The sequence below is a fragment of the Ceratotherium simum genome, chromosome 25, assembly GCF_057802395.1.
Source record: "Ceratotherium simum simum isolate JZ-2026a chromosome 25, ASM5780239v1, whole genome shotgun sequence".
Taxonomy (NCBI): domain Eukaryota; kingdom Metazoa; phylum Chordata; class Mammalia; order Perissodactyla; family Rhinocerotidae; genus Ceratotherium; species Ceratotherium simum.
In genome coordinates, this window is record NC_141924.1 from 31,912,063 (window position 1) to 31,926,211 (window position 14,149).

The 14,149-nt window shown below is 42.0% G+C and overlaps 1 protein-coding gene across 3 annotated transcripts in view; it reads left to right on the forward strand.

Annotated features, from left to right (window-relative positions):
* POC1B (POC1 centriolar protein B) overlaps positions 1–14,149 on the forward strand; it is a 94,298-nt gene that overhangs the window by 17,813 nt on the left and 62,336 nt on the right. For all 3 annotated transcript variants that reach the window (XM_004417936.2, XM_087449119.1, XM_087449120.1), the window contains exons 3-4: positions 3,638–3,809; positions 8,089–8,268. In XM_004417936.2, the coding sequence (XP_004417993.1) occupies positions 3,638–3,809; positions 8,089–8,268 (352 nt within the window). The remainder of the gene's footprint in view (positions 1–3,637; positions 3,810–8,088; positions 8,269–14,149) is intronic.

Here is a 14,149-nt window from a genome sequence, read left to right on the forward strand (position 1 = left end):
TTCACAATGTGACATACCTATTTAACCAACACCCAGGAAAAGAAAGATAACGTTTCAAGTACCCCCAGTGCTCCCTTCTAGCCACTATCCTCCCTCTCTGCCACCCAGATCAGCTCTGTGCTGACTTCTAACCCCAAAATTAGTTTTACTGCTTCTTGAACTTCATATAAATGAAATTTAATTACACAGTAGGTACATAGTATGAATATGCCACAACTTATGTATCCATTTTACTTTGATGGATAGTTGGGTTTCTAGTTTTGGTCTATTTTGAATAGTACTGCCACAAACATTATTGTACGTCTTTTGCTAAACATACGTAAGAATTTCTGTTGGGTATATACCTAGGCGTGGAATTGCTGAGTCAAATGGTAAGTGTATACACAGCTTCAGTAGATATTTTAAACAATTTTCCAAAGTGGTTATAACCACTTGCATTATGTGAGAGTTCCATTTGTTCCACATCTTCACCAAGATTTGGTATTATTTTTTTTCATTGTAGCCATTCTGATAAGTGTGTAGTGATGTGTTATTGTGGTTTTAATTTGCATTTTCCTGGTGACTAATGGAATTCAGCACCTTTTCATATGTTTATTACCTATTTGCATATTCTCCTTTTTGAAGTGCCTGTTTAAGCCACTTGCCTATTTTCCTGCCTTTTCTTGTTGATTTGTAGGATTCTTTATAGATTCTTTGTTATATATTAGATATATGTGTTATAAATATCTTCTTCCACTCTGTGGCTTGCCTTTTCACTTGCTTAGTGGTATCTTTCAATGAACAAAATTTCTTAACTTTACTGTAGTACAAATTATTATTCTTTTCTTTTAGTGATTTTAGTAATTTAGTAATTTTGATGTCCTGTTTAAGCAATCTTTGCCTACCCTAATGGCCGTGAAGATATTCTCCTGTGTTCTCTTCTAAAAGCTATTGTTTTACCTATCACATGTAGATCTACAATCCACGTAGAATTATTTTTGTGAATAGTATAAAATGTAGGAGTCAAGATACATTTTTTCCCTTATGAATATGCAGCTGACCCAGCATCATTTTTTGCAAAGACTATCCTTTGCTTACTGTCAGAGTGGCAGTTTTCTTAAATGAGCTCATGAGATTCCGCCTGCTCAGAATCCTTCAATGGTTTCCCCTTGCACTTATAATGAAGTAGACACCTGTCACTATGGCTCCTTGCCTGGCACCTGCTTCCTTCTTGCTTCCATCCCACTGTTCCCTTTTTCTCTCCTCCACTGTGGACATGCTGGTCTCCTTGCTGCTCCTCAGTCTTCCAAGTGCATTCTTGTCTCAGGCCCTCGTCCACGGGGTTCCTTCTGCCAGAGGGCTCTTTCTCACATCTCAGCCTGGATCACACCTCAAGTCTCTGCTCAAATGTTCTTTCCTCAGAAAGGACCACCAACCACCCCATATAACATTTAAAATGAATCATGTATGAAAGTCCTCTGAACATGTATGATATTATTAATGAACTGTCTCCCTTACAATATTGTGATTCCTTGAGGTAAGGGATTGTGTCTTATCTCCTTTTGTAGATCTTATTTGCTGTGTAATACCTTAGAACTCGAATAGGGTCCTAAGTATAATGCACATGATAATTCATTGTTTTTCCTATTTTGTCTACATTAGCCCCTGATAATTTAGACCTCGATATAAATATTTAATAGTTTGATAAGCTGTGGTGGAACATCAACTTCTTGTACTTTTTAAAAAAGGGATAGTATACAGCATTATAGCTTGAAAGTTATAAACTCACTCTATTTTTTTTTCCAGTTATTTTATTGAGGTCACACTGGTTTATAACATTATGTAATTTCAGGTGTATGTTATTATATATCAGTTTCTGTATAGACTGCATCATGCTCACCACCAATAGTCTGATTTTTATCTGTCACCAGACACATGTGCTCTTTTACCCCTTTTGCCCACCTCTCCATGCCCTTCTCCTCTGGTAACCACTAATCTGTTCTCTTTATCCATATGTTTATCTTCTACATATGAGTGAAATCATATGGTGTTTGTCTCTCTCTCTGGCTTATTTCACTTAACATAATACCCTCAAGGTCCATCCATGTTGTTGCAAATGGGACGATTTTGTCTTTTTTTATAGCTGCATAGTATTCCATTGTGTGTGTGTATATATACCACATCTTCTTTATCCATTCATCAGTTGATTGGGTTACTTCTCTGTCTTGGCTATTGTGAATAGTGCTACAATGAACATGGGGATGCATAAATCTCTTTGAATTGTTGATTTCATGTTTTTGGATAAATTCCCAGTAGTGGGATAGCTGGATTGAATGGTATTTCTATTTTTAATTTTTTGAGAAATCTCCATACTGTTTTCCATAGTGGCTGCACCAGTTTGCATTCCCACCAGCCTCACTTTAACTATTTTACATGGAAAGAATGCATAGGCTAATTCCAAATAAACTTTATCGATGGATAAAGAACTTAGAAGGTTTTCAGTGACTTTATATTCTCTTCTAACAGTGATACTAATTGTATTTCAAGTTTATAAAGTTGCATTTTTTCTAAGCATTCTACAGTCTAGACAGTGATTCTCATTGACCTGGTTCCTATTATTGGGGCTATTTTGGGGCTACATGCATATATAAAATTTGGTTTGGGGGCAAGAGTTAGGTCTAGCTTTTATTTGTTCATGCTTTGTCCAAGGCATTTGTTTCCACCACTGATTGCCTTTGTTTTCCTTGTCTTAAAGCTTTAAGCTAATGTCTGACACACATGATTCTTTTATTAGTTGTAGAATGTCATAACAGAGTAGAAAGAGACTGTTAAGATGTATCAAGCTATAAAAGACATTACTGGGTCAGTTAACAAAATTGGAAAACAATTGGTAGATTAAAGTATTGTCCTTGATAAATTTCCTAAAGTTAATAACTGTGCTGTGGGTATATAAGAGAATATCCTTATTCTTAGAAAAATGCACTGAAGTATTTAGGAATAAAGGTGCCACGATGATGTGTTCACTTACAAATGGTTCAGGAAAAAAAATATGTGTGTGTGTGCGCGCACATGTGCATGCTCGTGTACAGAAAGAAAGAGTGAGTGCAAATGAGCACAAACGCAAATTATAAACCAAATAGGGCAAACTATTAACTGGTGGATCTGGTAAAGGGTGTATTAATCTTCTTTATACTATTCTTATAATTTTTCTCTAAGTGTGAAATGATCTCCATGTAAACAGTTTTAAAAAAATCATCTCATCCAGCCCTCTCAGGAAAAGCATTCCATCCTCATGACACAAAGGTTCGGTAATTTTCTTGGTCACCCTAAGAGTTAGAGACAGCACTGACTCCTGGTCCTGTGTGCTCTCTATTCCACTGTGCGGCCTTCTTCCAGTAAATAGTCACTGGGCTCTAACTGAATACAGGGTCCAGTAGTCCTTCTCTCTGGTTACATAGGACACAGCCAAACCTGCATTTTAGTGAGGTAGCTCTGGGTTTCTTTTAAAAATGTTTTTGCCTTTACCTGGTCAGCCTTACAACCTCCAGCCCCTCTGTTACCTGGATGTCTCATTATTGGATATGCCGACCATTGTAACGAGACATGCCTACGTTTGCATTTTAACGAACAGTGGTTTTGTTCTTCTGTTTCTTGTCAGCTACTGCTTCTTGGGATACGTTTCTCATGCTATGGAGTGTCAAGCCACAAGCTAGAGCTTTCAGATACGTGGGGCACAAGGACGTCGTAACCAGCGTGCAGTTTTCTCCACTTGGAAACTTATTGGCCTCTGCTTCACGAGACAGAACCGTTAGACTCTGGATTCCTGATAAGTAAGAGAAACAGAGAAACACCTGATAGGCTCTGGGCATGGAAATGTAAAAGGAAACTGAAGCCTGGCTATTCCTTATACACTTCTCGGGATGCCTAACTCCCCGGTGACCTGCACTGTGCTTTGTCTGAGTCACACACCAGGTGTACTGCCTTTGTCATAAAATCACACTATTCAGACCATTCTTTCCCCATCTTTCATTCATAATTATGTCTTCTATTTGAAAACTATTCCTAACCATGGAAATGTGCTTAATGTGTCTTAAGTTTTTTGGAGGGAGGGAGGGTGGTGGTTATCAATCCCTTTGTAAATCTGATGTAAGCTTTAGATTGTCTTCCCAGAAAGATACGCTTCGGCATGTGTAATCAAAATTTTACAATTTATTAACGTCCTAACATCCATTCATGGATCTTTAGGGGCCTTTGGATTTCTATTAAAAACCCCTGTGCCAGAACTGTTCTTTGATGCATATCATTCATTATTGGGCTTCAGAATTTTCTTGCTAAAGAAAATTTCTTGACAAAAGTATAAGTCATTGCGTTTGTGTAACATCCTATCCTGTTATAATAAATCTTTCTATAAGAGGTTTTTCAAACCCCAGCTGATAGCCCATCTGTTTTAAGCACTTATTGAGCCATGATTTTTTAAAAAGTTTTTAAACTCTTAACTATATCAACTTTCAAACATCCGTGGAAATAGAATGAAAAGCGCAACAGCTGGCTCCTCCCAATACCATCAACCAGATTCAGTAGTTAGCAGTATTCTGTCAATCTGGTTTCATCTATTCCTCCCCCCTCCTTTTTTTTGTGCTAGGGTATTTTTAGAACAAATCCCACACATCATATCATTTCCCCCCATAGATACTTCAGAGAATAAGAATTGGAGCATTTTCCTTGCCTGTTGTGGTGGGATTTGATTTGTGGTATGTGACTGAAAGGCTCAGGCACTTCCAAATGAGAGAAAGTTCACAGGGCATTTCCCTGCCAGTAGGCACTTTTTTTCCTGCCACCATGCAAGGGAAGCTCCATGCGGAGAAACCTGAGTGTTATCCTGATGCAGCAAAAACTATTGAAGAGAAGTTAGGTGTTATAATGACACCGTAGATGGCAGTGTAGAGGAGAATTATAAGAGAGAGAGGCTGGTTTGGGGTCCAAAAGGGAAAGCATTTTCTAAGATCCTTAACTTTGGGACTTTAGGACCAGTGGTTTTACTGTCTCCAACACGGCACAGGCTCAGTCTCTCATTACCAATTGAAGGAAGTCTCAGTGAACAAACAGTCCAAGGGTAGATGAGCCACAAGCACACTGAACCATTAATTTGTATTGGCTAATCTAAGTACAACAGGCTTGTGAAGATGTCTCTAGTTTCTCTTTCTAAATCATATCATGGTGGGGCCAGGGCAATACTGGATCATGGCAATGATATATCGTTATCTATTGCTACATAAAAATCCTCAAAACTTAGCAGCTTAATATAATAACTATCATTTCTCACAATTTTGTGGGCTATCTGGATGATTCTTCTGCCCCATTTGGTGTTGGCTGTTACTCATGTGGCTTCATTAAGCTGGCAGCTGGGCTCACTAATATGCCTGGGGACTTGGTGCTGGCTATTGGCTGGGGCGCCTTACTCCTCCATATGTCCTCTCTCCAGCAGGATAAGGACTTCCTTACAGCACGGCAGCTGGGTTCTAGGACAGTAAAAGCAGAAGCTGCTAAGCCTTTTAAGGGCTAGGCCAGAAACTTGCACAGTGTCACTCCTGCCACATTCTGTTGGTCGAAGTAAGTCACAACACTAGCCCAGATTCAAAGGGAGGAGAAATTGGTAGAGCCACCTCCTCTCGGGAGGAGTGGCGTGTGTGTACAGGGATGAGAGGAATTGTAGGTAGCCATATTTGCAGGCAGACACCACAGCTGGTGATGGAAGGCTAAGAAAGAATAGTAGGAGCAAATATGGAAGCAGGTCTGGCCTGGAGTTCATCTTGGTGGGCAGTCAAGAGAATTTGGGCAGAAAGAGCAGGTAAGTACGTGGGAGGCAGAGAGCCAATAGTAAGGCAAGGTGAGAAGCTGGAAACCAGTTAAGCACCAGCACAACACACACAAAGCACTCCTATCTTGGTTCCTGATATGCTTCCTGTTGAGACCAGATCCCGTGGTTAGGCCAGCCTACAGCTGAGAGGAGGGCCTCTGAGAAAGAAGGCAAACAGGATAGGGTGCTGGAGTGTGGAGTGTGGAACTAAGGTCGGGGCAGATTTTGATGATGCTGACTGTCAGCTGCGTGGCCATAGCGATGCCAAGTCTTGTCTTTGTTTTCTCTAGGCCTTATACTTGAATTTAGGCCAAACTGTATTCTTGACTTCTACTCATAGAACTTTCCCTTGAACCTCACTGAACTAGTCCCTGCATGCTCCTTCCTATTTTTTTTTAATATTGATTTTAGTTATTCTTGGTATAAGATCATATATCAGGTGATGGAGGTTTATGACAGAGTCACCTTTGCCTTCCATAGACCACTGGAAGGGTAAGCCAGGATGGATCTAAGAACTTTTAAGTATTGACTCTTCCTAGTGGAATTCAACAAACTGTATTAAGCTCTTTTTATATGCCTGACATTGTGCTGGATGCTGGTCTTATAGGGATGAATAAATCATCATTCCTGGCCTCAAAAAAAAACTTACTGCTTAATAGGAAAGAAACAGGTCTATTTAAAAAAAAAGTCCTCTTTTTGTAATAAGTAAAATAGATGTAGCAAATAGGGAGCAATTAAGCCTGTCTGGGTTGGTCAGTGGGGTCTGGGGGTGGGGGAAGTAGTCCAGGCTGAGGAAGCTCTAAGCACAAAGCTGGAGGTGTGTTCGAAGCACTGGGACTGCTCTAAGAGTACAAAGTCCAGTGTAGTGGCAGGATGTCTCGCCAAGAGCTTGGGCGTTGTACCTTTTCTTGGAGGGCAGCCAGTGACTCGTTTACGCTGGGATTGACACGCTTGGAGTTACACTTTTAGCAAGGTAGTAAGCACAGTATGTAGGTGACTGGAGGGGGCTAAAAGATTAGAGCAGGGAGACCAGTTAAGAGGCTTTTGCAATAATCTAGGTGAAGGATATTGAGGGTATATCAACCTTAATACAGGCATAGCTGAGATAAAGGAAGAGAAGGGATTCAAAAGATATTTAAGAAGCAACGCAATATCACTACCCCTAAATGGGTTTGTTGACCTATTGGATGTGGGAGGAGAGGAGAGGAGAGTGGAGGAGTGGAGTGTGACTTCCAGGCTTCTGCAAATTCTGTTACCTGATCTTTTTCAAACATTTATGGCAATTTTCCCCATAAGATATCACCCGTATAAATATGACCTTCTGAACGGAAAGACTGCCAAGTCTGGATATAGCATAAAGTGGAAGTGCCTTGGGAACTTGGGAATGCTGACAAAGTGTATTTCCCAAATGTCACCTTTCAACTCTAGCACCCTCTACTAGCCTGTCCCTAACTATTTTAATATTTTTTTCTGCTGCTTCTCCTTAAAGGCCACACATTATTTTCTCTACCTTTTTTTCCTATTCTCTTTTTCCCACCCTAGCCAGGAAAAAAAAAGCATCTGAAATTTCAAGGTGTTGAGAACAGATGTGTGTTATTACCACTTATCTTTTGTTTTGGTTGTGAGTATAAGATTGAGCCTAAGGGTGACAAGGTCTTAGATACACCCTGGGGGTCTCACTTCTCATTACTGGTAGCTGGAAACACAAGTGGGAACAGGACAGCCACATCACCTAGGGACATTCTGTATAAAGGCAAATGACTTAAGAGACATCTCCTCCTTCTCAACCCAGACTGCCAGTCCATACAACTTCCATGGGACCCCAGTTTGAAAACACTGCCTTGGGGCTATTCATTTATCAACCTTTATTCATTTAATCAACCTTAGCTTTTCTAGGTTGTGAATTCTTTAATATATGTTGCTATTTCTAGAGGAACAGTAGGAACTTAAAATGCATGATAGAGGTATGTTCAAAATATTATTTCCCTTGTTTCCAATTAAAACAAAAACATCAATTGCATTTCAGGGTGGGGACCACCGGGGTCTTTCTTGTTAAGTATCAGTTGTGATTTTAATTAACAAAACCAGCTTGAAACAGTATTGGTGAAGAGTATAGTACAACACAGCCTTTTCACACTTTTGTTAGTTTTTACAAGAGTAAACTATTTTATATGTTTCGAAGTCTGTATACTGATTAGATATTGGTTAGAAATGAAATCAAATGTTATAAATTTTAAATTGTTTATTTCCAGGAGAGGGAAATCCTCTGAATTTAAAGCTCATACAGCTCCAGTTCGAAGTGTGGACTTTTCAGCTGATGGCCAGTTTCTGGCTACAGCTTCTGAAGACAAATCCATCAAAGTATGGAACATGTATCGCCAGCGCTTCTTATATTCCTTGTACCGACATACACACTGGGTACGCTGTGCCAAGTAAGTGCAAAAGGTTTCATAAGCAGATTTCCACGTTTTTTTTCCTGCCCATGTTTGTCGATGTTTGCCCCCCAACTCCCAGAAAAGGAGATTAGGGGCAAATTCATTTATTCATTCATTGAGCAAATATTTATTGTGTGCCTGCTATGTGCTGGGAACAATAGTAAACAAAACAGTCAAAAACCCTTGCTGTCCTGAAGCTTACGTTCTAGAGAGGAGAGAGAGACAATACACAAATAGGAAAATAGATATAGTAGGTCAGATGGTAGTAAGTGTTCTGTAGAAAAACAGAGCTTGTTGGGAAGAGGGGGTGCAATTTTGAACAGGGTGTGCAGCGACTGCCTCACAAAGAGGGTGGCCTTTGAGCAGAGACCTAAGGAGAGGAGGGAGTGAGGCTTGAAGATATTTGGGAAAGGAATGTCCTAGATAGAGGAAACAAGTGTAAAAGCCCTGAGGTGGGAGCCTGGTGGCTATCTGAGGGCAAGCAAGGAGGCTGGTGGGGAGCAGAGGGCGGGGAAGGAGTGAGGGAGGCTCAGACGGAGGCCGGGGCCAGGAACAGCTCTGACGTACACCCTGTGTGAGATGAGATGCCACTGGAGCGTGTTTGTCTCTCTGGCTTGCACGTGAATGGGACTGCTCTGACTGCTGTGTAGAGGAGAGACTGTCAAAAGTCAGGGCAGGGCTGGCCCCATGGCGTAGTGCTTAAGTGCGTGCGCTCCGCTGCTGGCGGCCCGGGTTTGGATCCTGGGCACGCACCGATGCACCGCTTGTCAGGCCACGCTGAGGCGGCGTCCCATATAAAGTGGAGGAAGATGGGCCCAGATGTTAGCCTAGGGCCGGTCTTCCTCAGCAAAAAAGAGGAGGATTGGCATAGATGTTATCACAGGGCTGAGCTTCCTCACAAAAAAAAAAGTCAGGGCAGAAGCAGGGGGCCGTTGTTAGGAGGCTTTTGGAGTAGTTCAAGCCTCGGCTTGGACGAGGGAGGTGGCAGTGGAGATTTCGAGAAGTGGTTGGATTCTAGATATAGTTTGAAGTTACAACCATCAGTTCCTGCTGTCATGTTGGATGTGACGGAAAGAGAGGAACCAAGAATGACTGCATAATCTTTGGCAGCAGTCTGTTGGGATGAGTGCTATTGTACGTGTTATTGACTGTCAGCTAACAGCCATGGAGCCCTTTCTGTTCCTAAGACACACTGCTAAAGTACTTAAAATATGTATCTCGTCTTCCCATCAGAACTGGCTGTTATTTTATTTTCCCCATTTTGCAGATGAGGAGACTGAGTTTAAGAGTTAAAGTTAGAACTCATCTAGCTGAAAGTGACAGAAACCCAAAGAAATTTTTTTTTCTCCCCTCAAGGTGGTTAATTGGCTGATGTGTTTGATAATCTTGGAGTGGGGAGGGGGAGACTAGAACCAGGGACTCCACTGCTCTCAGTCTCTCTGTGGACCTTTCTACGCGCCGGCTTTATTCTCCCAAACTTCCTGGTACTAAGGTTGCTGCCAGCTGTAGGCTGAAGTCCTCACAGTTTTGTGACTGGACAGGAAAACCTTCCCCAGCTCTGGTTAGGAAAGTACCCGGGGGTGACTCTCAGCTTGGGCCCTGTGCCCATCCTTTCACCAGGTGGTGAGATACTGTGGTCCTCTCAGCTCAGCCAGGCACCTGACTGAGACCAGCTACCCCGGCCAGGGAGGAGGGGTCATCCCAGCCACGTGTTCTGGTGGTGGAGAGAGAGGACAGTTCTCACAAGAACTGCCCTCTGTTAACCATAGTTATGCTCCAATGGGACGCTATTGCTCAGGAGGTGTTGATTCTAAGAAGAATAAAAAAAGGTAGACTGAAGACCATACTTTTAGTCAGTAGGTTTTTTCTTCTAAAGGTCTCAGTTACTTTTGTCTCTGGCCATATCAGTATTATTTCTATATATGCCACATAGCTATGTGGTTAAGAACATGCACCCGAGACCTAAGTATATAGGTTAAAATCCCAGCCCTGCCACTTCCCAGCTGTGTGACCTTTGGGGAGGTTACGTAACTTCTCAGTGCCTCGTTTTTCTTACCTGTAAAAGTAGAATGATGATAATAGTAACCTGCCACGTAGGTTGTCAAGGTATTTAAATGCATAAGTTTACATGGAGCACTTAGAATCATGCCTCCCGCAGAGTGATCATTAGATAAATCTTAGCCATCATTCTCATCACCGTTATTGAACGTCTCATTCTTATTTAATTTTTTTTTTTTTTTTAATTTTTCCCCCAAAGCCCCAGTAGATAGTTGTATGTCATAGTTGCACATCCTTCTAGCCGCTGTATGTGGGACGCGGCCCCAGCATGGCCGGAGAAGCGGTGCACTGGTGCACGCCCAGGATCCGAACCCGGGTTGCCAGCAGCGGAGCGCGCGCACTTAACCGCTAAGCCACAGGGCCGGCCCTCTTATTTAAATTTTAAAGATATTGTGTAACTTGAGTTGATAATTTTTTCCCACCTAAGGAGGTGACATGTGTGATAGTCCCAAGAGACTGGTCAAATCATTTGTATTTAGAAAATAATGTTGTAAATAAGAAGAGGAGGCAGAAGTCTATCATCTAGGAGATCAGGCCAAGAGAACAGACAGGGGTCCAAGAGACTGGGCCAGGTGATGGAGACAGTTATTTAGCGCCCACTCTGTGCCAACTCTGGATATGTTTGGCAAAGAGACTGATTTTTGTTACCTCTGTCAGGGAGCTCATCATAAGCAAAAACATTGAATATTGATTTAACTAATCAAGACAGAATGTTTCATGTGCAATCTGCCTAATAATAATAGCTGTTATTTATCCAGTGTGTCCTCTGTGCCTCTATTTCTTTCCTAAAATAATTTAAGGTGGTTTATAATCACTGTCATACCTATGTATACATCCGTCACTGGAGAGCATGGGAGACAACTCTATCTAGAACCATGTAACCTTGGGTAGTGCAAATTCAGCATGATGTTTAGCCTGAGTTTCCTGTAACCAAGATATGAATGGAATGATGGTGGCTGACATATTTTCATTTTCTAACAAAAAGGAATCCTATCAAGTTGTTCAGATAAGAGGAAATTTTTCCTATAGTAAATTCTAGGATATACATTATTTCTTGCCCTTATCTTGAATCATCTATCTATAATATAAATGTAAAAAAAAAAGATAATACTAATGTAAGACAGAAGAACTTATGAAGGGTTGCAGGGTCACCAATAATGTAAAATTTTGGTCTTCAAAATATTCCTTTAATTAGCATAACCCCCTGCTGTGTACCACATATCTGTGCTGGGTATTAAGCATATAGAGATGAAAGATAGTCTTAACCTCAAGGAGCTTTTATAGTTCAATGGAAAAAAATAGATACCAAATAATTATAAAGTGGTGTGTCGTATGGGAAAATGATACAAAGATGATATAGGAGTGTGTGAGTGGGGCATTGAACTAGACTTGTGTGAGGAAAAGTCAAGGAAGACATTCCAGGCCCAGAACTGAGGGACGGGAAGGGGAAGAGGAGGCAGCAGTGTATTGTCAGACGGAAAGGGAGCGGCAAACCTTCCACAGAGGGAATCCGCAGGAGTAAGCACTGTGGCCTGACGGAACGCGGTGTGCTCTGGGAAGGTTAACTATTCAGCCGTGGCCCGGCACAGGAAGTAAAGTGGGACAAGGTGTAGGAGGCAGGGAAGGCTCAGGGTGCTGGTGCTACGAAGACTTTAGACTTCATCCTACAGATGATAGGGAGACAGTGGAGGGCTTGGAACCGGGAAGAAGCATGATCATTTCTGAGCTCTTCTTTATAACTGATCTGTTCTACCAGCATGACTTTGCAGTTAGAGGGTTGGCACGAGATAGTCCGAGATTCCTATGCCTACCTGCACCATCTCATTACCCTTAGTCAAGATAGTTCACAGCTCTCAGCCTCTGTGGAAAGGGAGGGTAGTGAGGCTTCTCAAAGTGGACTGTTGTGAGGATGATAAATACAAGTTTGAGGTGTTTAGGATTGAGGGATGCAATAAGACTGCTATTCCACCAGCTGGGCACCATCAGTTAGGGAGAAACTCAGGAATTGGGGGGTGAGCCTCTGGAAGTGTTGTTCTCCTTTATCAATTTGAGAGAAGAAAGCCATGGTCAAACTCTGCACTTTTGTCTGCCTAGCATCCATTCCCTGTTTCCTGATAATGGTGCCTGAGTTCTCCCTGAGGAACCAGCCCTCCCCCAGGGTCCCTCTGTATGTTATGTATGTGCTGGAGCGGCCCTGTCTCAGTGGTATTTGCTCTGCAGAAAAATACTGTAGGGTAACAAGACAGAGAGTGATGGGGTTGGGAGGTGCTCGTTTGCATATGGCGGTCAGGGAAGGCATCTCTACTACAGTGACAGTTAATGAAGTGAGGGAGCTGGAAGGCTGGTGTCAGGGGAGAGTGTTTGAGATAGCATCAGATACAGTGTGAGAAGCATTGTCAAGTGTTAGTTGTAGGGTGGGGAAAGCTCAGAGGAGTTGTGCAAAAATGGGGGCTGAATGAATCAATGAAAGGTTGACCTCTAATGTGCAGATAGCTTTGGTGAGAGTTTTCACGGTCTCTTTCAGGGAAGAGTCATTTTCTGGATTTTTTATATAAATTCAGGAGTACTGTACACGCGTATTGTGCATGGAGAATGTTTATGTGGCTTCACTGCTTTCTTTTTCCGTTTTGGTCTATCTTTGTTTAGATTGATAATTTTTATACACAGCACAGCTGGTCTTAATGGAATGCCTTTATCTCACTGGTACCTTGTGGTTCTAAGGGTATTTTTTTTTAATCAGTTGTTTTCAAATCAGTTGTTTGGAGGGAGTGATTCATGTGAAATTCTGCAGCGGCCTCTCTGGAGGAATGTTCTTTGATAAGTAATTTGGTTAAATTTAATGAATAAAGATTTCATCTTCGTAGCAACTTGCCATGTTTGTGCTCTACAGCATACTTGGAGATTCACACATTTATTATAATCTTTTTTCTTGGCTCATCTTGCTGTAGAGACCAAGAGAGTTGAGAGGGCCCAGTTGACCATTCAGGCCCAGCCTTTCAGAGTGTTTGTGCAACTTCCTGTGAGAATTTAGACTTGATGAGGTCATCCTAGTCCAGACTTGCTTCCAAAGGTCTGAAGGACCAGAAGTCCTGTTTTCACTCTTTACCAGGAGGTGAGAATGCTTAGGGGGAACTGAGTCATGCTTAATAAATGTAGGAGAGTCTGAAACATAAACCAGACACCAGTTTACTTATTTACAAGGACGATGCTAGTTTTCAAAGGAACTGGAACATTTGCCTGCCTCAGTCAAGGCCTTCTTCCTTTGCCAACAAAGTCAGAATAAGGGCTCAGTGGCCCTGGAACTAAAGCAAGAATTTGTTGAGAAAAATCTTGATGGATTGTTTTCTCAGGTTAGGATAGTGAGATGGGCCCATCTCCTCCACATATACATACCTGCCAGGGAAACTGCATGATCAGTTCTGCTGGTCAGGTGCTCTCTCCCCGGGGCCAGGCTGGAGACATGCTGGCTGCTCTTGCTCTTGCCCCTCGTGGTTGCTGGACACCTCCTCTCTGTTGACATAGTATCTTTTAGGTGGTGCAGCAGAGTTGATTAGTTTCAGCAGGGAGACAGCATGGGGGAGTTAAGAGCATGGGCTCACTAGCATGTGATCCTGGGAATATGACATAACTTCTCTGGGCCTTAGTCTGCTCCCCTTAGAAGGTACCCCTTTGTAAAGTGTTTGGGGTTGCTTCTACAGGGAGCTACTATCATCCATTGAATGCATTTTATGTATTTAACTAGCAGAGGGTAACTTTATTTCAAGTACTTGGGTCTGAAAATCTCTGCCTTTTAATTGCAGTGCTTAGTCCATTTAAGTTT